Raw genomic sequence first — 23110 nt, 5'->3', positions numbered from 1 at the left:
GTACAATAGGATAAAAGGCTTCACTCTGTGCAGAAATCTCCATGATTCTTTACAATTCCTTGTGGATAAATAGTTTCTAGGGTTACTGGCTCTTTCCCCATTCCCTTTAGTACTTTTCCTCTTCAAGTGTTTAATTAAGTCCCTCTTCAATGTCATTATTTACTCAGCTTCAATAAACACTTGCACTAATACATTCTAAATTCTAATGATCCTTTGTGTGAATAAATTTCTTCTAAATCTCAGGCTTTTAGATTGATTCCCCTTTGTTACTAATTCAGTGATGAGTGGAAATAATCTTCCACTCTACCCTCTCAAAGTCTTTCAAAACTTTGAGCATTTCTATTAGATCCCCCCGATAACCTTCGAAAGAGTCAGACTATTTGTGTGCAAGTTTAAGGAAAAGTGTCCGATTAGTTTAAAGACAGATTTCTGACAGGGTTGTATCAGACCATATCATAAGCAATGGGAAGCAGAGGCACTGAAGGCAGTGATCCTGAAGGCATGAAGATCTGGACCTGGTGTGCTAATCTGCATGTTCTTGATTGCTGCCGTCAGGACGACTAAAGAACCTGGGAGATGAAGGAGCAAAGTGGGGTTTCAGATTCTGCTTTCCAAAATTACGCATGTAGTGTGAGGAAGAGCATGAAAGTTTACAAGAATGCTGAAGAAAGTGAACATGGATGTTGAGGAAATGGCGGCTAAGGTTGTATGCCTGAGAAGTTGTACACTCAATGAAGGTGGATGTGGGAAAGAGGTGCGGAAACTCATTGTTTAAAATGGAATAGTTTGTGAAAAAGTATGGAAACCATCCTAGAAGAGGAGAGGTGTACCATAGGATGTGAAATAAAGTCCATGAAGTCAGCACCGTGTGGTGCCGAGAGCTGAATGCTCAGAAACAGACTTGATACTTTTGGAACAATGATCAAGAAGTATGTTGGGTACCTGCTGAGAGGACACATTGAGCTGAAGTAACGAGAAGGGGTGAACTGTGTGTAGTAGCAGAGCGTGTTACAGCAGGAAGATTGAACAGATTCAGGCACGTGTGCTGTATGGCTGACAATCGGTGCCCTTGGAAAACTGAGATAAAAACACTTGGAAATACGGGGAATTTGTATGGGAAAACCTTTCACTGCCTGGAAGGGTGGTGGAAGCAGTTTCAATAGTAACTTTCAAAGGGAATTGGATAAATACTTGAAGGGGAGAAAATTGCAAGGCTATGGGGAAAGAGCGAGGGAGTGGGACTAATTGGGTAGTTCTTTCAAAGAACCAGCACACTTCTGTGCTGTAAGATTCTATGATTCTAAATGGAAAAGTGACAATAGACAGGAAGCTGGCAGAGGCAGTAATGTGATGGTGAAGTCTTGTGGCATCTCTAACAATGACACTGACTGAATGGTGTAATAATGTGGCTGTTAAAGAACCAATTCTCCGTTAAACTCTTACCAATCTGTGTTGCTAAATGATGGTGTCAGCCTCAGGCCTTGATGAAAACTTCCAGGAATATTAAATTCCATCAGGGACAACTAACCAATCAAACTCAAAGTATAACTAACCAAGGAGATACTGTGTGTAACATGCAAAATCACATACTGGTACCTGAATTGCACGGCAGCTGCTGAGTAATCACCAACAAAACTTGTCCTGCTATCAAGTATTGATGAGTTTGAATAGTTATAAACATGGTTATTTGGGGACTACTGAATCAGATTGCAGATACCTTGATATCACATTGGTGGAGTGATGCTATTCTACAGAACTGAGCCACAAATTGTGATGTACAAACTTATACCATGTGATTTGAACATCAATCATCTTTGTAGTATTTTGTCAAACCAAAGCTGGATGGACGTCAGCCTTTGTTCTCATCATTCAATACATAGATGCATTTAAGGGGAAGCTAGATAAGTACATGAGGGAGAAAGGAATATGTTAACAGGGTGAGATGAAGTAAATAGAGTGGGAGGAGGCTCAGGTGGAGCATAAACACCAGCATAGACCGATGTGGGCCGAATGGCCTTTATCAGTGTTGTAACTTTTATGTAATTCTGTGTAACTGTCCAATTCAATTACCCTGAGTTTGGCAGCACATACCACAGGTACATCTATAGTCACTCAACTGTTCCAAGGTATGTCCAAAGCAGATTGTTCTGATTCAGCTTTAGGAGGTAAGCCTCAACACTGAGAACAAAATGAATGAAGTGGGTTTTCAGAAGTTGGCAGATGATGGTTGATTTTAGTTTCTTTCTCTTTCCAATAAAATAAAGACTTCTACATCAGATATAACTCATTTGCTTTCTTTTTGCCGTGCTTTAGGTTAATAGGGTTCTGCGACACCATCACATCAAGCCGCACTGGATGTTTGCAATGGATAACATTATCCGCCGTGCAGTACAAGCTGCAGTCACCATTCTCGTTCCAGGTACATAATTCCCCCGGCTTCTGGAAAGGCAGCTCAGGAACATAGCAGCAAGAGTAGGGCATTTAGCCCCTCGAGCCTGTTCTGCCATTCAGTGAGATCATGGCTGATCTGTGACCTAACTCCATATACCCGCCTTAGCCCCACACCCCTTAATACCATTAACAAAAATCTATCAATCACAGATTAAAAATTAACAATTGAGCTAGCATCAACTGCCTTTTACAGAAGAGAGTTCCAAACTTCTGCCACCCTTTGCGTGTAGAAGTGTTTCCTAACTTCACTCCTGAAAGTCCTAGCTCTAATTTTTAGGCTATGTCCCCTAGTCCTAGATTCCCCAACCAGCAGAAATAGTTTCTCTCTATCTACCCTATCAGATCCCCTTAATATCTTGAAAACTTCAATCAAATCCCCTCTTAATCTTCTAAATTCCAGGGAATACAACCCTAGTTTGTGTAATCTCTCCTCGTAATTTAACCCTTGAAGTCCAGGTATCATTCTAGTAAACCTATGCTGCATTCCTTCCAAAGCCAATATATCCTTCCTAAGGTACGGTGCCCAGAACTGAACACAGTACTCCAGGTGTGGTCTAACTAGGGCTTTGTATAGCTGTAGCATAACTTCTACCCCCTTGTATTCTAGTCCACTAGATATAAAGGCCAGAATATCCCTCACCTCAAATAATAAGAACATAAAAAATAGGAGCAGGAGTAGGCCATACTGCCCCTCATGCCTGCTCCACCATTCAATAAGATCGTGGCTGATCTTCGACCTCAACTCCACTTTCCCACCCGATCCCCAAATCCCTTGATTCCCTTAGAGTCCAAAAATCTATCGATCTCAGCCTTGAATATACTCAACGACTGAGCATCCACAGCCCTCTGGGATAGAGAATTCCAAAGATTCACAACCCTCTGAGTGAAGAAATTCATCCTCATCTCAGTCTTAAATGGCCGACCCCTTATCCTGAGACTAATCCCCCTAGTTCTAGACTCTCCAGCCAGGGGAAACAACCTCTCAGCATCTACCCTATCAAACCCCCTCAGAATCTTATATGTTTCAATGAGGTCACCTCTCATTCTTCTAAACTCCAGACAGTATACGCCCATTCAACTCAATCTCTCCCCGTCGGCCAGCCCTCTCATCTCAGGAATCAATCTAGTGAACCTTTGTTGCACCCCCTCTAAGGCAAATATATCTTTCCTTGGATAAGGAGACGAAAACTGTACTCAGTACTCCAGGTGTGGTCTCACCAAAGCCTAGTTCAATTGTAGTAAGATTTCCTTACTCTTGTATTCCAACCCCCTTGCAATAAAGGCCAACATTCCATTCATCTTCCTAATTGCTTGCTGTACCCGCATGCTAACTTTCTGTGTTTCTTGTACGAGGACACCCAAATCCCTCTGAACACCAACATTTAATAGTTTCTCACCATTTAAAAAAATATTTTGTTTTTCTATTCTTCCTACCAAAGTGAATAACCTCATATTTCCCCACATTATACTCCATCTGCCACCTTCTTGCCCACTCACTTAACCTGTCTATATCCCTTTGCAGACTCTTTGTGTCCTCCTCACAGCTTACTTTCCCACCTAATTTCGGCCTCAGAAGTTTTCTGGGACTTTCTGGAACCTACAAGAAAATCATATAAACAAAATTAGAATTGTAGTTGTAGCTCAATCCTCTTAATTGCCATAGGTTAGGTTCCAAACTTCATGGTGCTTAGATCAGTATTCTGTAGATGTAATACATAATTTAAAGTGCACCAGGACCAAGACGATGGCAAAATTGAGGCCTGTGACTTATGCTGAAGGAATGTGCCTTGTCCTTCTGGGGTGCGTGAGGCACTAATTGGTTCCAGTGCTGTTTGAGTCTTGGGATCAGTTATTGATGAAACAATATTTCCCAGAGATCAGTGTGATGGAACAGTGACAGCAGTGAACGTATTTGTGAAACTATACCTTGTTGATAGTGTTCCGATCAAAAGTAACTTATTTGTGTGCTTGGGTTGAACTTAGTTTCTTATTTGACATAGACCCCAAATTCCATGATCAACATGCTGAAAACAGTACAATTTGATCATTTGTTGTGGATCTAGTCTAAACTTCTATCACCATGTCCCATTGGCACTGAAAATACAAATACACTTTCATATCAGCTGGTCCAGGTGGAAAGTAAAGTTAAAACTGCTGGGCTCCAGACCACGCCTTATATTATGCCAAAATATCATGGCCCTGAAAATCGGTAGGCTGAGATCACGGCAGTTATGCCAAGATTGAACCCACCAACGCCCTCCGGTGATGACTCTGACAATGTGCACACCTTGTTTGCATGAGGCCAGTGGGTGCCCATGATATTAAGGGTGCATCTCTAGGCCCACTGGCCCCATGCAACCAGAATCAGGGAGGGGATGTCAAGGCCCTTTCCCTAGGCCCCATCCAGATCCCCCTCAGACCCTGTGTAATGAGGCCAATCTAATTTTTTTTTGACATAGCAACCTGGGGTCCAAGCAGCTTCCCTTGTTTGGACTACTTCCTGGTGATTCTGACTTCTGCCCACCTGGAGGCCAGGATGCCTCTTTCTCAGCGTACAGGCCTCTAGTAATATGACAGGTCCCTTCTGAGCCAAGGAAGTGGGAACTTCCTGTGTAGGGAGTCCCCGCACCCAGCTTTGCTCACTTGACATCATTGGCCTTGTTAGGAGCAGTGGAGGTTCTGCCACTTACAAGGCCAACCAGGAACTCCCAGGGTCGATAGGGGCCTGGCGTAAGTGGGCCCTGCCTTTTTCTGGTGAGTTCCACTGGACTCCCACCAGAATTATGGCAGGTGGCTTGCGGAATCCTGGAGGAAATTCAGAGACAGCTACAGATCTGAAGCTAGAAGAAACATTTTGTATAAAATCATGTGGAACATTAAATAGTCTTATAATAGTTTCTAATAAAATGATTTTTTAAGAACAAGACCACAGCTTCTTGTTTTATTGTTTATTGATTGTGTACTAATATTTCCATGGTTATTTTGGTGTTTATTTAGAGCTGCGTTCTCACTTTGGCCCTGCCTCTGAGAGTGAAGGGGCAGAAAAAGATACAGATGAGGTGGAAGACCCTGTGTACCAACAGGAAGACCCTGTGTACCAACAGGAAGGGCAACCTGTAAACGAGGAGCCTCCCATTGCCTCCGGAGTGAGCCCCTTTAGTTCAGTCGCATCTCAAGACTTCCAGCACCTACAAAAGCCTCTGAGTGTGCAGCTGGGCAAATTAAAACTGGAAACAAACAGGTATTGTGCCTTTGTCTTTATCTGTCCTTTCAAGGTAGTAACTCATTCCTATGTGTCACCTTCAACAGCTTCAGTGTTCTACAAAATCTCGGCGAGGCTGAACTCTGGTGTCAGCCTCGGCTCGGTTGGTCGTACTCGTGCCTCTGAGTCGGAAGATTGTCTATTCAAGTCCCACTCCAGAGTACATAATCTCAGCTGGCACTTCAGTGCAGTACTGAAGGAGTGCTGTGCTGTCTTTCGGATGAGCTGTTAAACTGAGGCCTCTGTCTGGCCTCTTAGATGGATGCAATAGATCCCATGGCACTATATGAGATAGAATTACATAGAATGTACAGCACAGAAACAGGCCATTCGGCCCAACTGGTCTGTGCTGGGGTTTATGCTCCACACAAGCTTCCACCCACTCCTCTTCATCTAACCCTATCAGCATATCCTTCTATTCATTTCTCTCTCATGTGTTTATCTAGCTTCCCCTTAAATACATCTATAATATTCGCCTCAACTACTCCACGTGGTAGCGAGTTCCACATTCTAACCACTCTCTGGGTAAAGAAGTTTCTCCTGAATTCCCTCTTGCATTTATTAATGACTATCTTATATTTATGGCCCTTAGTTTTGGTGTCCTAGTCAATATTTATCCTTCAACCAACACCTAAATCTGGTGGTCTGGTCATTTATTTCATTGTTGTTTATGGGAGCTTGCTGTGCGTTAAATGGCTGTCGTATTTTCTACATTACAACAGTGACGTACATTTTTGTAAAGATATACTTCGTTGGCTGTAAAGTGTCTTTAGGACATCCTGAGATTGTGGCTGACTCCTGTATGTAATTTGGATATAGACTCACTCATTGGAGAGTGGGGGTTACAGGCAACTGAATAGTCCTTGGTGAATTATAAGAATATCACCCCATCATTACATTTAAAAGGTCTCTATTATAAACAACAGGAACTGGAGCATCAATTCAAAGTTGTTGCCTAATTTCATGATTCTAAATTGGTTGAGCTTCAGTCATGTAATCTAGGATTGCCACGCTCCAGGATTGTCCTGATGTCTCCAGGAAATGAAGATTAATCTCCAGGACACTGCTGCAAGCAATCCAGGTACTGTTTAGTTTCCCTACATTACAACAGTGACTACACTTCAAAAGTACTTCATTGGCTGTAAAGCACTTCGGGACGTCCTGAGGTCATGAAAGGTGCTATATAAATACAAGTACTTTCTTTCTGGTTGAGTTGTGAGATGATCTCATTCTGATCCTGTAGGCTTTTGGAGGACTTGGTCCAGAAGGAAAAAGAATATCAGAAACTTCTTCGACAAACAATTGAACAGAGACACCAGGACATATACCATCTCCAGTTAAAATCCAAGCCAAGTAAGTATATAAAACTGAGCATGAACACCCTAGACCAGAACCACTCTCAAAACTGCCTGTTGCAGATTATCTTCTTCCTCTAGATCCTTTTCTTCTTGCTGAATCTATAATATTCACCTCAACTACTCCATGTGGTAGCGAGTTCCACATTCTAACCACTCTTTGGGTAAAGAAGTTTCTCCTGAATTCCCTCTTGCATTTATTAGTGACTATCTTATATTTATGGCCCTTAGTTTTGGTGTCCTAGCCAATATTTATCCTTCAACCAACACCTAAAACTGATGGCCTGGTCATTTATTTCATTATTATTTATGGGAGCTTGCTGTGCGCTAAATGGCTGTCGTATTTTCTACATTACAACAGTGACGTACATTTTTGTAAAGATATACTTCGTTGGCTGTAAAGGATGAAATATTCATTTATACTGAATGTGCTGGAATTAGAGGTTTAGCTAGTTTTATTTTGACTTGCTCACTGAAGCACATCTACTGCATTTGTTTAAAGTCATGAAAAACTGGTTTAAGCTCATTTTTAAAAAGTTTCTTCATCATTTTGGCTCTTTCAGCACATTCCTGTACTAGCTCACTCCTGAAAAACAAATGGTCAGGGCCGAGACTGAATAACTGACTGCATTGCCTGTGTTCTTCATTCCCAGATGTCTCAGGTCCTTCAGTGTCACAGCCTCCTGCACATCACACATTGGATCAAGAGCTCACTAACTGGCTGCAAGAACAAGGAGCAGACCAGGACACTATAAACAGGGTAAAGGGTGGCATCTGTGATGGGGAAATTACACTAGGGCTGTCCTTCCTCTGAAAACTGATTAAAACTACAAAAATACATTCTTTCCATGGGATGATTACTCCTACTGAACTGCTTATTACTATGTTTGGCATATATTCCATATAATTGGACCAGAGAAGAACTATTTGTATCCACTAGTAATTGTTCTTATTGTTCTTCTCATTTTATTCATTTCCACTTCTCTCTCCCTTACCTCTCTTTATCCTTCCTCTTCCCCAGCTTCTCTCTTTAGTCATCTCTTTTCCTTCTCTGTTCCCCTCGCTCTCTTTTTTCTTCCTTTCTCCTCAATGTCTCTCTTTATTCCTTCTCTCTTCCTAGTCTTGTTCTATACTGTTCCTCTCTTCTTAGCCTCACTATTTCTCCTCTCTCCCCAGACTCTCTATTTGCTCTTTCTATTACTCGCGCCCCTGTCTCTCTCTTTGTTCCTCCTCTCTCCCTGGTGTCTCTCTCTTTATTCCTGCTCTCTCCCATCTCTGTCTTTATCCCTTCTCTCTCCCCAGCTTTTCTTTTTATTCTTTCTGTTCTCAATCTCTTTCTTTATTTTTCTTCTCTTTTTCCATTCTCTCCCTTTTTCTTTGTTACTCCTTTCTATTATCTCTCTCTTTCCCCTATACTATGCAAATTAACAAGCAGCAAAAGATACAAAAGCCACAACGGTGACTGAAAAAACGTCTGGGGCATTTATTTTTTAAGTAATGTATAGTATTGATTTTATGGTATGGTTTGATTTTTTTCTTGAGGGTCTGTTCTTGTACCAGTCCCAACTTGCTATCGTTCCATATAAAAAGTCATTTACAGATGTTACAAATGGCACTGCTACATTTGAAGTCCCACTAGGATCTATCCTTGGCCCCATCCTGTTTCTTATCTACATGCTGCCCCTCGGCGATATCATCCGAAAACACATCAGGTTCCACATGTATGCTGTTGAAACCCAGCTCTACCTCACCACCACCTCCCTCGACCCCTCCACAGTCTCTCATTTGTCACACTGCTTATCCGACATCCAGTACTGGATGAGCAGAAATTTCCTCCAACTAAATATTGGGAAGACCGAACCATTGGGCTCGATTTTAGGGTCGGGTTTCCGGCGGGTTTCCAGCGGGGGGGCCCCGAAAATCCCGATCTCCGATCACGTGACCGGATTCGGACGAAATCCCGGCCACTTCCGGGTACCGCGCTGACGTGCGGGGCTGCGCGCGCAAGCCCCGCTGGTGGGAATCCCGCAGGCAATTAAAGCCAGCGGGGTTCCACTTGAGAGCACTTAACTTGCTCGTTGTGGTCAGTTAATGAGCTGAAGCAGCTGTCAAAAGAGGAAGTGTGGGATTTTACGGTCAAAGCAGTCAGTTTCCCACACTGGGGGAAACAGGACCCTTCAAACCAGGCGTGTTGCAGCCAGCAGCCTGTGCCAGGTGCCAAGGTGCGCTCCACGGGGGAGCGCCCTCACCCACGCAGGAGGCCACCGCGTCACATAGGGCAACCCCTGCCCTCCACCAACCCCCGCCAAGCCAGAGGACAGACCGACACGAAACCGCAGCCCCAGTCCGAGGACCCACCCACCTACCCTGCACAACCCCTCACACCAACACCTGCCAGATGGGTGGTGCGTTGACATCGTCGGAGGACGAACAGGATGACCAGCCCCAGCAGCCTCACAGTCCACGCCGTCCGCCTCGGAGAGGTGGGGCCCCCCAACACGGTGCTGCGGCACACCCACCTGCACAGCAGGAGGGAGGGCAACCGCAGAGAGAGATGCGTCGCAGGAGGCACTACCCTCCGCACAGGGTGTACAGAGCGAGGCTCAGCTTCATGGACCTCTCCGAGGAGCAGTGCATACGGAGGCTCAGAGTCAATCGCCAGGTAGTCGCCGACATCTGCAGCCTCCTTAACGACGAGCTGCTCCCTGATGGACCAAGCAGCATCTTCTTACCTGTCGCCGTCAAAGTCACCACTGCCCTCAACTTCTTCGCATCTGGTTCCTTCCAGGGTGCCACCGGGGACATCACCGGGGTCTGTCAGTCCTCTGCACACAAGTGCATAAGGCAGGTCACCGATGGGTTGTTCCGCAGGGCCTCCCACTACATCAACTTCGCCATGGACGAGCGCAGCCAGATGGAGAGGGCGGTTGGATTCCATGCCATGGCCGGCTTCCCACGGGTGCAGGGTGTAATCGACTGCACCCACATCGCAATACGGGCACCTCCGCATGAGCCAGGGCTGTTCATCAACAGGAAGGGGTATCACTCCATGAACGCCCAGCTCATCTGTGACCACCGCCAGAGATTCCTACACGTGTGCGCCAGATACCCCGGCAGCTGCCACGATGCCTTCGTCCTCAGGGAGTCCGCCGTCCCGCCCATCCTGCAGGCACCCAACGCCGGCAACGGCTGGCTCCTCGGCGACAAGGGGTATCCCCTCCACACGTGGCTCATGACACCTCTGAGGAACCCCATCACCGAGCCGGAGCGTCGGTACAATGACAGCCACACTGCTACCAGGTCTACAATTGAGCAGACCATAGGGCTTCTCAAGATGCGCTTCAGGTGCCTTGATCGTTCTGGGGGAGCGCTCCAATACACACCATTCAGAGTGGGACGAATCATAGTTGTCTGCTGTGCCCTGCACAACATGGCCCAACAGAGAGGGGTGCCGCTGGAGGAGGCCCCATCCACACCCGCCACCCACATTGAGGAAGGCGAGGGCGAGGAGGAGGAGGAGGAGGAGGAGGAGGAGGCGGAGGAGGAGGAGGAGGACGCGCCCGAGGATGTTGGACGACCCATGCGCCGAGCCGCGACTCACCGGGATGGTCGCCGGGCCAGGGACGCACTCATACGTCAACGGTTCTCCTAGAGTCAGACACTGCGAGGCGCTCGCATCTCCTCACCTGCACATGCGAGCGGCCATACCAGCCCCCTCCACTGAAGAGTGCTGCCAGTAATCCTGCACCCACAGCAGTGTGCCCAATGGGTGGCAGCAGGTGTTCGCCGTCATGATGGCCTCCACGGAACGCAACTACTGCACAAGCCGCGGAAGAATGGACGAGAGGTGGCAGGAGTGGTGAGAATAGACTATTTAATATGTGGAATGTGACATCATTTAAGAAACAAAGTACAAAATAATAAACACCCTGGTGTATTCCCTTTGTGATTATAAGGCCTTTGGAATTCTTCTCCGGGAACCCCTACGTGGTGCTACCCCTGTGGCTCCAGCAGAGGTAGTGGCAGGTTGCTCGTCTTCTTGCCTTGACCGGGTAGATGCTTTTGGCGGACGGCCCCTGGGTTTCGGTGCCCGTGAGGGCACCTCCACAGACTGCTCCTCCTGCACCGGGGCAGGGGCAGACTCGGCCACCTGGAGAGGAGGCACCATTGCGGGTGCTGGTTGAGAGGTGGGCGACGGGTGGGACGTGGGGACGCCTTGAGAGGCGTCCCCGCTTCCATGTCCCCGGTCACCATCATCCCTCTCTTGGCCTCGGCCCACATCACCCCTTCCACCCTGCTGGACGGCAGTTTGGATGGCATGTGTGAGGCCTTGCAAGGCCACCCCTAGTGTATCCCTCAGCCTGTTGGTGGCGTCGGAATGTTGCTCACCCTGAATCCGTACAGACGTTGTGAGGGCCTGCAAGGACTCGAAGTGGAGCTGTGCGTGACGCTCGAGGGAGGCCAGCCTGTCCTCCACCGCAGACAGTCCCGCACCTACCCGCAACACTGTGTCGCCGGTACCCTCCTGTGCCTGCGCCACCAATGCCCACATGCAGGAGGTGGACTCCTCCATCGCCTGCGCTATTGTGGACAATGCGCGCGGCACCTCTGCCAGCACCTCAGCAATTAGCTGGTGGCCCTCGACGACTCTCCTTTTCTCTGGTGGCCCCCTGGGTTCAGCATCTGGGTCCGGCTGAGCAGAGCCTGGAGATGAGTGCTCCCTCCGTCGCGGACCCTCCGCGGCTGCCCCTGCCACCAGGGTCTGCTCATGCTCACTCGTGCGCAGTGACTCACCAAGTGCTACCCCAACTAGTTGGCGAGGGGGACCCACCGAGGTGCGTGTCTCTGCGCTGGTGGATGGTTGGCTCTGATGTGACGATGCACCCTCAGAGACCGCCATGTCCTCTGAGGAATCGCCCTCCATGCTCGCTTGATCCAAAGACGCACCTGCAAGAGAACAGAGGGCACTTTGAGGCATGTGGACCAACTTGACAGTGCGCCTGATGGCAGGTGATGATACGGTCACTCGCGATCATGGGTGTTGAGTGTCAGCTTTCCCTTACCGCCCATTTCGGCAGCGACACACTCGCCATCGGCCACCGACAGGCAATGTCGCGTGCGGGCGAGGTCGAGCGCCTCCACCTCTGCGTCGGTGAGCTCCACCACTTGCGGCGGCCCACCTCCGGTGCGTGCCCTTTCGCGGTTGTTCTTGCTCCTCTTCTCCTGTGAAGGCAAAACACAGATGTGTGAGTGGGTGCGTCTTGCATCGTGAGACGCATCGAGCATCGGTGTGGTTGGGTTGAGCGTGGCGCGGAACGGATGGGAGGAAGTGTGGGCCACGTGCCCATCCCATTGCATGGGGATTGGGGTGTGTGGTAGTGTTCGGGTGGGGTCAGGGACGGTGGGTACTTGCGTGCACGGCGAGGATGGTGAATGAGTGGCTGTGAGGATTGCTGATGGAGCGCAGTGGTGGCTGTGCAGGAGGGGGTTGTGATCTGCTTGGCGTGATGGTGGGGACGGGATGTGGGAGGGTGCGTTGGTGTACTCACCTTGCCAGACCTAGTCAGGTCATTGAAGCGCTTGCGGCACTGCTCCCAAGTCCTTGGGGTGTTGCCCCTGCTGCTCACCTCCGCCGCCACCTCTGCCCATGCCTTCCTGGTTGCGGCGGCAGGGAACTTGCGCCCATCCTCAGGGAAGAGTGTTTCCCTCCTCCTCCTCACGCCCTCCAGCATCAGCTGCAGTGCCAGATCTGAAAAACGGGGCGCAGCCTTTCCCCTTGGTTGAGCCATTCTCCCAGACCTCTTGCTTGCAGCAGGAGGGGCTTTGGGAGACTGCCCCTTTAACTGGAGCTCCTACATCGCGTCGACGGTACTGCGCATGCGCAGCCGGCCGGCACGCAGCTGGGGAGCGCAGAACCCGGAAGCAGGCCTTAATGGGTCCAATTATCCCGCGATCGCGTGGGGGACGCGAACAATTACCCGTCCGCGTTTTCGACGCTCCCGGAGGACCACCCGCTGGGAACCCGCAGGCCTGCTAAATTCGAGCCCATTGTCTTTGGTGCCCGCCACAAACTATGGTCCCTAGCCACCAACTTCATTGCTCTCCCTGGCCACTGTCTGAGGCTGAACCAGACCCTTCACAACCTTGGTGTCCTATTTGACCCTGAGATGAGCTTCTTACCACATATACTCTCCATCACCAAGACCACCTACTTCCACCTCCATAACATTGCCCATCTCCACCCTGCCTCAGCTCATCTGCTGCTGAAACCCTCATCCATGTTGTTGTTATCTCCAAACTGGATTATTCCAATGCTCTCCTGGTCGGCCTCCCACCTTCCACCCTCCATAAACTTGAGCTCATCCAAAACTCTGCTGCCCGTATACTAACTCTCATCAAGTCCCGTTCATCCATCACCCCTGTGCTTGCTGACCTACATTGGTTCCCGGACCGGCAATGCCTCGATTTTAAAATTCTCATCCTTGTTTTCAAATCCCTCCATCGCCTCACCCCTTCCTATCTCCCTCCCTACAACCCTCCGAGATCTCTGCGCTCCTCCAATTCTTGCCTCTTGCGCATCCCCGATTTTATTCGCTCCACCATTGACGGCTGTGCCTTCAGCTGCCTAGGCTCTAAACTCTGGAATTCCCTTCCTAAACCTCTCCACCTCTCTATCTCTCTCTCCTCCTTTAAAACGCTCCTTAAAACCTATCTCTTTGACCAAGCTTTTGGTCACCTGACCTAATATCTCCTTATGTGGCTCGGTGTCAATTTTGTTTGAAAATCGCTCCTGTGAAGTGCCTTGGGACATTTTACTATGTTAAAGGCGCTATATATACTAGAAGGTTCACTCGGTTAATCCCGGGGATGAGGGGGCGGACATATGAGGAGAGGTTGAGTAGATTGGGACTCTACTCATTGGAGTTCAGAAGATTGAGAGGCGATCTTATTGAAACATATAAGATTGTGAAGGGGCTTGATCGGGTGGATGCGGTAAGGATGTTCCCAAGGATGGGTGAAACTAGAACTAGGGGGCATAATCTTAGAATAAGGGGCTGCTCTTTCAAAACTGAGATAAGGAGAAACTTCTTCACTCAGAAAGTAGTAGGTCTGTGGAATTTGCTGCCCCAGGCAGCTGTGGAAGCTACATCATTAAACAAATTTAAAACAGAAATAGACAGTTTCCTAGAAGTAAAGGGAATTAGGGGTTACGGGGAGCGGGCAGGAAATTGGACATGAATTTAGATTGAGGTTAGGATCAGATCAGCCATGATCTTATTGAATGGCGGAGCAGGCTCGAGGGGCCGATTGGCCTACTCCTGCTCCTATTTCTTATGTTCTTATAAATGCAAGTTGTTGTTGATGATGATGTGGAGAATGGTTTGCAGCTGAGAATCTATACCCGGCCTTTAAGGTATTTCCTGCTATGGCGTTCACCGGTAAAATTGGTTGAGATAAATTGTGGGCCCATAACTTCAGTGTAGGGTCGCACGTTATTCCTCCAATCTTATATTTGTATGGTTGTTTGGGGATCATTGAGTGACAGGGGTACTAACGGTGTATTATCATTTAGGGCGACAGAAAGTTTCTGTTATCACCACCGTTGGAACAAATAAAATCAGACCAATGTTTTTATTGCCCCTTCTGATAAAGTGGCAAGGAGTGTTTTGACTTTGTTAGGTGGGAGTAATAGGATTACTGAATGATCATTTCAACATTTAGACAAAACCAGTCTGCCCATATCTGAGGGAATTCCACTGTTTAACATTACTAGTGACTTGTACACAGAAAAGAAATGGCATAATTCACAGCGGTATGAGAGAAGGTGTATCCTGTTGGATCATTAATAACCCTCTAGCAAGTTGCAGTGATGTTAAAAATGAAACGCTATGGACTGTGTAAAACAGAACAGACATGACGTATGATTCCTCCCAAAGAAAATTCAGCAGCTTTCAGTGAATGTTTCCTGCTGAGGTCCAGCTGACCCAGACAGATTAAACTATTTCTTTACTATTCTATATATCATCCATACTTTTCTTGGTATGCCCTGGGTCTTGTGATAACACAAGGATTTTTTTTTTGGAGGGGGAGGTTCGGGGAGGAGGGGTTTAATCTACAGGAAGAAATATGTAATCCGCAAGAAAGTTGGATTTTTAAATTCATTCTTGGGATGTGGGCGTCGCTGGCAGGACTGGCATTTATTGCCCATCCCTAGTTCCCCTGAACTGAGTAATTTGCTAGGCCATTCAGAGTCAACCACATTGATGTGGGACTGGAGTCACATATAGTCCTGACCGGGTAAGAATGGTAGGATTCCTTCCCTAAAGGACATTAGTGAACCAATTGGGTTTTTGTGATAATCCGACAGTTTTGTCACTTTTACTGATACCAGTTTTTTATTTCCAGATTGTTTAAACTGAATTCAAATTCTCAAACTGCTATGGTGCAGTTTGAACTCACGTTTTCCGGATTATTAGTCCAAGCCTCTGGATTACTATTCCAGGAACATAACCACTGCACTATTGTACCCATGTAAATACTCAAATTCCATTGCCCCTGCACCATCTACTGGCACTATTTAGAATGACTTATGTGTTTCTTATTTTGGGAGTGTTTGAAATCAAGTGCAATCTTTCAGTATTTACTGATTATCCTTCTCTCAGAACAAAGCAGCTCGCTTGATTGGCACCCCATCCACCACCTTAAACATTCACTCCCTTCACCACCAGCGCACAGTGGCTGCAGTGTGTACCATCCACAGGATGCACTGCAGCAATTCGCCAAGGCTTCTTCAACAGCACCTCCCAAACCCGCAACCTCTACCACCTAGAAGGACAAGGGCAGCAGGCACATGGGAATAACACCACCTGCAGGTTCCCCTCCAAGTCACACACCATCCCGACTTGGAAATATATCGCTGTTCCTTCGTTGTTGCTGGGTCAAAATCCTGGAACTCCCTTCCTAACAGCACTGTGGGAGAACCTTCACCACACGAACTACAGCGGTTCAAGAAGGCGGCTCACCACCACCTTCTCAAGAGCAATTAGGGATGGGCAATAAATGCTGGTCATGCCAGCGACGCCCACATCCCATGAACAAATTTTTTTTTAAATTACATCTTTAGGAAATGATCCGAAGTTTATTATGATTGTTGGTTCATTTCTGGATGGGTTCAGGTTTTGCAATCAATAAATTATGAAAGAATCTTCACGGGGGGAGGTGAGGAATGGGTTAAACTGCCTTTGCTGCTTTCCATTAGGCTGCTTTTTCCAACTTCTAAATAGCTTTCTCTTCTCCAGATGTGTGCAGAAGGTTACTCATTGCCTGATGTTCTTAAACATATTACTAAAGATGATTTGCGATACCTCCAACTCAGGTAAGTGCAGATTTAGATGGGGAAAGAGATAGACGGTTCGTTCTCCTCTACATTCTAAAATGACATTCCTTCGTACTCCACTGAAGAGAATAAAACATTGGCTCTTTTAAGTAAATTTAGCAATGGGACTTGAAGAGGGGGAATGACACTGTACTGTTTGCATTGCAGAAAAAAGTTTGGGCCCCTGGGCTGGCCTGAGTTTGAATTCCTGCTTTGAGTGTAAGAAGGAAGCTCTCATTGCTTTAACTGTAACTGTTGCAGCATGAACTTTCTTAAACTTTAAAAATTAAAATTTAAAAGGTTCCCAGGCAGTCCCGTGAACCTCCTTTTAAGTTTCTAACGTTAGTTAAGAGTTGACAGGACACCAGCTGGTTACTAACGTGAACAGTTTCACCAGATTTTGGCACTGCTAAGCAGAGCTCTGTGCAGACATTGAAGGACGTATGTCCAGTGCTGTTTTTCCCTGATCTAAAAGCGTTGTGAAGACTGACACTTTGACTCAGTGCTGCATGTTTCCACCACGTTAAAAGCAGCTTTCAGTAGCAGTGGCAATGTGTATACAAATACTAAGAACAACCCATTGTACACAGTGCTGACCTGGCTGTCCTGAACTCTTGAGAAGTCCCCTTTAAAATCCATTCTGTCAGGCTAATACAGGTAAAACACTGGATACCTGGGAGCAATTACAGGGCTGTAATCTAATCGAGGGATTCAAATGATATTCTAATTTGTCAGAAGTGAAACTTGATTGTTTTATAACAGCCCTCTGAATCCTGAGATGAAATTACTCTTGAAATCACCTTAGTCTTTAGTCTTGCTGTTTAAATTTTCTACCGGGGAAGGGGGCACACTTTTGGTCAGTGTTTGCACTGACGGTAGCTGTTAGTGTAGATGGTGAAAGCATAACGTACAAACATACTGCACCAGTTAGTTGGGAATTCTGTATCTGGAAAATATAACAAACAGATATTGCAGCATTAGGAATCATTGTACAATTGAACAATATTCATCAAGAAGTGTGTGTTTTATGGATTTAATGGACAAAGGATCCTTTTAGCATAATTCAAAAAGCCACGAGGCTGATCCCTAGCATCAGATAATTGTAGGTGTGAGGAAGGACTTGAGAAATTCAGGCTTTTAAGGCTTGACGGAAGGTGACAGAGAGATGATCTTATAGAGGTATATAAAATAATTAGCAGCATGGAACATGACAGCACTTCAAACTAAACCATGAGAGTAGGGCAAAAGGACACGACTGGTATCAGGAAATTCTTCTCCACAGAGAGAATGATTGACACATGGAATGAACATCCAGGTAGAGTGGTGCAGGCAAAAACCCGGAATTATTGAAGAAGCTGCGTTTCCACTTGAACACTGCCCTCTGCTGGTTGATCAAAGAATAGATGCTGATAGAGGATTGCTTGAATTTTGCAGTCCAGACTGTTTGGATGGAATGGATTATACTGGGAAGGGAGGGGAGAGGAATTTTCCTGTTACTGGTTGGGATCCTCCTGATTTCACAGCAATAAGAAACGGACATTGAACAAAAGCCAGTTAACACCTTCCTCTAGCCCTGCTGTAACGAGGTATCTTGGTGGCAATGCTGCAATATGGTGACTTTAATTCCTGCCCACTTGTTTGGTTCTCACAATCTATTTGTAATTCCATTCAGATAAAGAAAGGGCTTCAGCTTCTTGGGAGATGGTAGCAGTATTTTCAAATCATGTAACAACAAATCTAACGATTCTTCATTTCTATTACAAAGCCATTTTTAATGGGGTTTCCTGGCACTTGCCTACTGTTCTGTTTTTTAAAAAGTCTTATTGCCTCTCATCACCATGCCACTTTTACATGAGAAGATTGGAGACAAGCAGCATTTAGTGCCAACATGTCCTTTACTAACACAACAGGCCTGAACAATTGGTTAGCTATTTCTGTTCATGTGGGTCCGTGTGCCTTATTTGTGGGTTTTCGGATTTTCCTGATCTTTAAATGAATCACTGGAGATCGGGAGCACTGCAAACCTACAACCTTGACCTCCAAGCCCAATTCTCCAATCCGTGCTCCCACTGAAACTCTACACCGTGCAAAAGAAATTAATGCAGATTGCAGTTGAGGGCAACACTGTAATTCCTCTCCCACCATACAGTGTGACTTCAGACACTTAGCTGTGAATAGGGAAGGGAGATGAAGATCCTTCCTAGACCACCAGGCACATTATAGATACAGAGAGCCTTTTGACCATTGGAATCATAGAGAGGTTACAGCACAGAAGGAGACCATTCGGCCCATCGAGTCCGTGCCAGCTCTATGCAAGAGCAATTGCATGCTATGCTAAACGAATTGGAAACTTGATCCTTAGATCAGCAGGACGATCTGGCTCACACACTGGAAAGTTTGGACACTGGCATGCTTCATTTATGCCTACCAACGCTTCTCACATGAGGAGCCCCAGGGACTGATGAACATGCCCATAATACTTGTTGGGTGTTCTCTTTTCTATCCTGCACCATACTTCATTGCATGTGCAGAAGGGAAAATGTGCAAAGTATTTGGGGGCAATTTATAACATCGTTATAAGGCTTGGAGCGAGCAGTGCCAACGGAGGTCAGAAACATATACTGCCTGCACATAATGCAGACATGTGGCAACTATGGATGTCACATACACTTTATTAGATGATCCCATCCTATTAAATTAGCAAATGTTCCCATTCAGAAGAGCGCACTGGGAGCTAACACTGTCGTTTTCCATGTTTCAGAGGAGGGATTGTTTGTCGAATCTGGAATGGCATATTAAAGTTCAGGAAAACAACCAAGGATTGAATAAGGTCAAAAACAGTAATTATGCTGTCCAGCCTTTTCAGTGATATTTTTATTACACAAATGACCAAAGCTGCTATTTTACTGAGAGTGATTATGCATGTATTGAATTTGCATGTTTGCACAGATTTAGTTTGATGTATGTGTAGTACTGAAGCCATCACAACCCTTGGGTACAGCATTTGTATTGTGTATGCTCAGTAACACCGAGAACCATTGTGGAGTACTCAGTCACATAGTGGGTGTCTGCAGGATCTGGGATTAGCAAACAATCCAAGAGCAGCTGAACCTCCTCAAACTTGAAGCTGACTCATTCTGACAAGTCCCATTGCCTCCTTCAGTTCAGTAACATTATAAGAATATAGTGCATTGTCAATTTAATTATATTTCCCTCTTCCCATTCCATTATAGACACGGTTTTATATATATATATATGTCATGGTTTTTGAATTGCTTGTTTCATTTTTAATTAAAGAACGGATTGTGTATTTTGACCAATAAATCAAGAGTTGGTTTCCTGGATGTAATCAACAGTAAGGGACCTTTCATCTGAAGGAAATAGTTTATTCTTTGTTTAAGATTTGTATTTAATTTAGCTATGCAAATTGGTCATGTTTGTCAGAATGTGTAGTGGAATCTGTACACTGTGTTTAACGGATCTTATGTTAGAAGCATTATTTTTTCTGCTTAAATAATCTCATTTGCCAATTGGCTGGCAGGAGCCATTATTTCATTTGGCCTGAGAAAGGTAATGATTTGAGTTTCCCGAATGGATGGATTCAACATCGAAAGGATTAAAAACCAGAGTTTGTCTGTTAGTTCTTTTTGAAATTTTGGTAAGTGATCAGTCAAAAGCAACTCCATGTCACGACTAGCCTGAGTAATAAGTTATGGTGCCATTACAGAAAATATCGCGCTGAATTTTCTTGTCAGAAAAAATAAATCTTTATTCAACAGTGATCTGAATCTTTTATATTCTTCTGAAGTCATTCTCATTAAGGACTATTTTATTGTATGTATAGATATACTCCACTTTTAGTATTTGGTGAATTATTGTACATCATATCTCTATGTAAATAAACATGTTACTTGGAGTAGTCTGGGAATAATTACTGATATCACCGAGAGTCCTCAGATTGCAAACCATTGCACAACTCACAGATGTTCAGTTGCTTTCCTGATGGGACGTAGAAGGAAGAGGGCTGGGCTGTTCTGCTGTGGCTACAGCAGCTCAGTGGCAAAGTTTGTATTCCTGCAGAGGTTTCTGAGAAAACTTTTACCTGCTTCTTCCCATTTGTATAAAATTCTTGGGATGTTTCAGTAACGATCTGATTGAAAGTGCTTACCTTCATTCAATGGCTGATGAATGGTTATTAAAATGGATGCAATTCTCCACATTATTGCTGTTTCCTGCATTCAGAAGCCAAATCCATTTTGTACATAGTATGGAGAATATTAGTTCCACTTAATAATCTAGGGTGTTAGTATTTTTGTGTGAAACAATACTAGTTACAATTAAATTTTAAACTGCGAAGTTTTTGCAAAAACTTACGATAGATCTTGAACTGTCTTAATAACCCCACAAGCCATGGTTAGTGTAGTGGGTAGACTAACTGTTACATCGAAACTACAGCACAGAAACAGGCCATTTGGCCCAACTGGTCTATGCCGGTGTCTATGCTCCACATGAGCCTCCTCCCTCCCTACTTTATCTAACCCTATCAGGATACCCTTCTATTCCTTTCTCCCTCATGTGCTTATCTAGCGTCCCCTTAAATGCATCTATGCTATTTGCCTCAGCTACTCCTTGTGGTAGCACGATCCACATTCTTACCACTCTGAGTAAAGAAGTTTCTCCTGAATTTTCTGTTGGATTTATTAACGTCTATTTTATATTTATGACCTGTAGTTTTGGACTCTCCCACAATTGGAAACGTTTTCTCTACATCTACCCTGTCAAACCCTTTCATTATCTTAAAGACCTCTATCAGTTCACCCTCAGCCTTCTCTTTTCGAGAGAAAAGAGTCCCAGACTGTTCAGCCTTTCCTGATAAGTAGATCATCTCAGTTCTGGTATCCTTGTGAATCTTTGTTGCAGCCTCTCCAATGCTTCTATTATCCTTTCTATAATATGGATACCAGAGCTGTGCACAATACTCCAAGCGTGGTCTAACCAAGGTTCTATACAAGTTTAACATAACCCCTTTGCTTTTCAATTCTATCCTTCTAGAAATGGCCTTATTAAGCTGCACGGATGTAATCCATCTGGACCAGTTGTCTTATCCTCCCTAAATTTGATTAGTTTATCAATTATCTCCACCCTTTCGATCTTAAATGTTTTAATATCTTTTTTCACCTCTTTTTCTAATGTCTTGCTCACCATGTTAGTCTCCCTGGTAAATACGGAGGCAAAGTAATTATTCAATATTTCTGCCATTTCACTGTCGTTACCTATGTGTTTATCATGTGTATCCCTTAGTGACCCTATCCCTATTCTGATTTTTCTTTTGTTATTTATTTATCTGTGGAATAATTCCTTGATAATTTAATCTCATAGACCCTCTTTAATTTCCTAATTTTTTTTTTACTTCTTTCCTAACCTCTTTATATGCTCTTTTGTCATCCTCTCCTTTATTGTCTATGTACTTAGAGTATGCCTTTGTCTTTAGTTTCAATTTTACCCTTATCTCTTTATTCCTCCATGATGTTTCATTACTGGTTAGTTTGTTCTTGCTTTTTAGAGGATTATATTTCTCCTGAAATCTATTGATCACCGTTTTACATATTACCCACTGCTGTTCTATTTCTTTGTCTGTGATTTATTTTTCCCAGTTTACCTGCCCTAGTTCCATTCTCATCCCCTCAAAATTAGGTTCTTTCCAATCTATTACTTTAGTCTTTGTCTTACTTATGTCTTTCTCAAATCATTATTTTAAACCTTATGTTATGATCACTATTGCCTAGATGTTCCCCTACACTTCTATCTGTTCTGGTTCATTTCCCATTACTGGATCCAGCTGTGATTCCTCTCTTGTTGGGCTTCTCACATACTGGGTAAGAAAGGAGTCCCGTTCACACTGTAAAAACTCCATTCCCTTTTCTCCTTTCTCTACCTCTTCTTACCAGTTTATTTGGGGTAGTTGAAATCTCCCATGATTATTATTTGATGTTTTTTACTCACTGTATGTGCAAGTTTCAGCTCCATAAACTGTATGACATAGAAGCTTATAGCACAGAAAGAGGCCAATCGGCCCAGAATGTCTGTATGCTTGCTCTTTGCTAGAATAATCCAAAACGAAACCTACTGTCCTGCTCTCTTTCAATGTCCCTGTATCTTCCTTTTGGGTTTAACCCTAAAATCAAAAGTTCATTTACACTGTAAGTCTCTCACTGGATCATTAATTCTTGCAAAATTCTATCAAAGACACCCAACCAATCACTTGCATCTAATCCAAAGAGAATCTACAAATTAAGTATATAAGGGCTATTTTTAACATATTAGGAATTCAGGCACACGTCACAGCATTTTCTGTGTATTAATGTTAATGACCGTCGTGTCTGAATTCCTGATGTACACATTTGTGCACTAGGAGTGCACAGTCATAATATCTACCTTATTGGATCCCAACGAACTGACGAAGCTATCGGTTAGTGTGAAGGCTCTCATCTCTGGGACGTGGGTCAGGATCCAGCCCAGACCAACAAAATGAAGATCTCTTCTGGCAGTGGTTAAATAAAAACGGCCATAACTTTGCATTAAATTACGAATCTCACTCAGTGAGGCCATAACAACACATGCTGGTTGTAAAGTGTTGCACTGGTTCAATAGGGAGCATTCTTCGCA

At 45.1% G+C, this 23110-nt stretch overlaps 1 protein-coding gene across 1 annotated transcript in view; it reads left to right on the top strand.

Annotated features, from left to right (window-relative positions):
* Nucleotides 1–20360, top strand: part of map3k15 (mitogen-activated protein kinase kinase kinase 15) — a 160093-nt gene extending 139733 nt beyond the window's left edge. The window contains exons 23-28 of the mRNA XM_067992682.1: nt 2314–2419; nt 5449–5692; nt 6957–7066; nt 7722–7828; nt 16368–16444; nt 19206–20360. Of these exons, the coding sequence (XP_067848783.1) occupies nt 2314–2419; nt 5449–5692; nt 6957–7066; nt 7722–7828; nt 16368–16444; nt 19206–19269 (708 nt within the window). The 3' untranslated portion in view covers nt 19270–20360. The remainder of the gene's footprint in view (nt 1–2313; nt 2420–5448; nt 5693–6956; nt 7067–7721; nt 7829–16367; nt 16445–19205) is intronic.
* Nucleotides 20361–23110: the final 2750 nt, after the last annotated feature.

The sequence above is a fragment of the Heptranchias perlo genome, chromosome 11 (assembly GCF_035084215.1).
Source record: "Heptranchias perlo isolate sHepPer1 chromosome 11, sHepPer1.hap1, whole genome shotgun sequence".
Lineage (NCBI taxonomy): Eukaryota > Metazoa > Chordata > Chondrichthyes > Hexanchiformes > Hexanchidae > Heptranchias > Heptranchias perlo.
The sequence above is the reverse complement of the archived record's forward strand: the minus strand, read 5'-3'. Positions and strand labels throughout refer to the sequence as shown.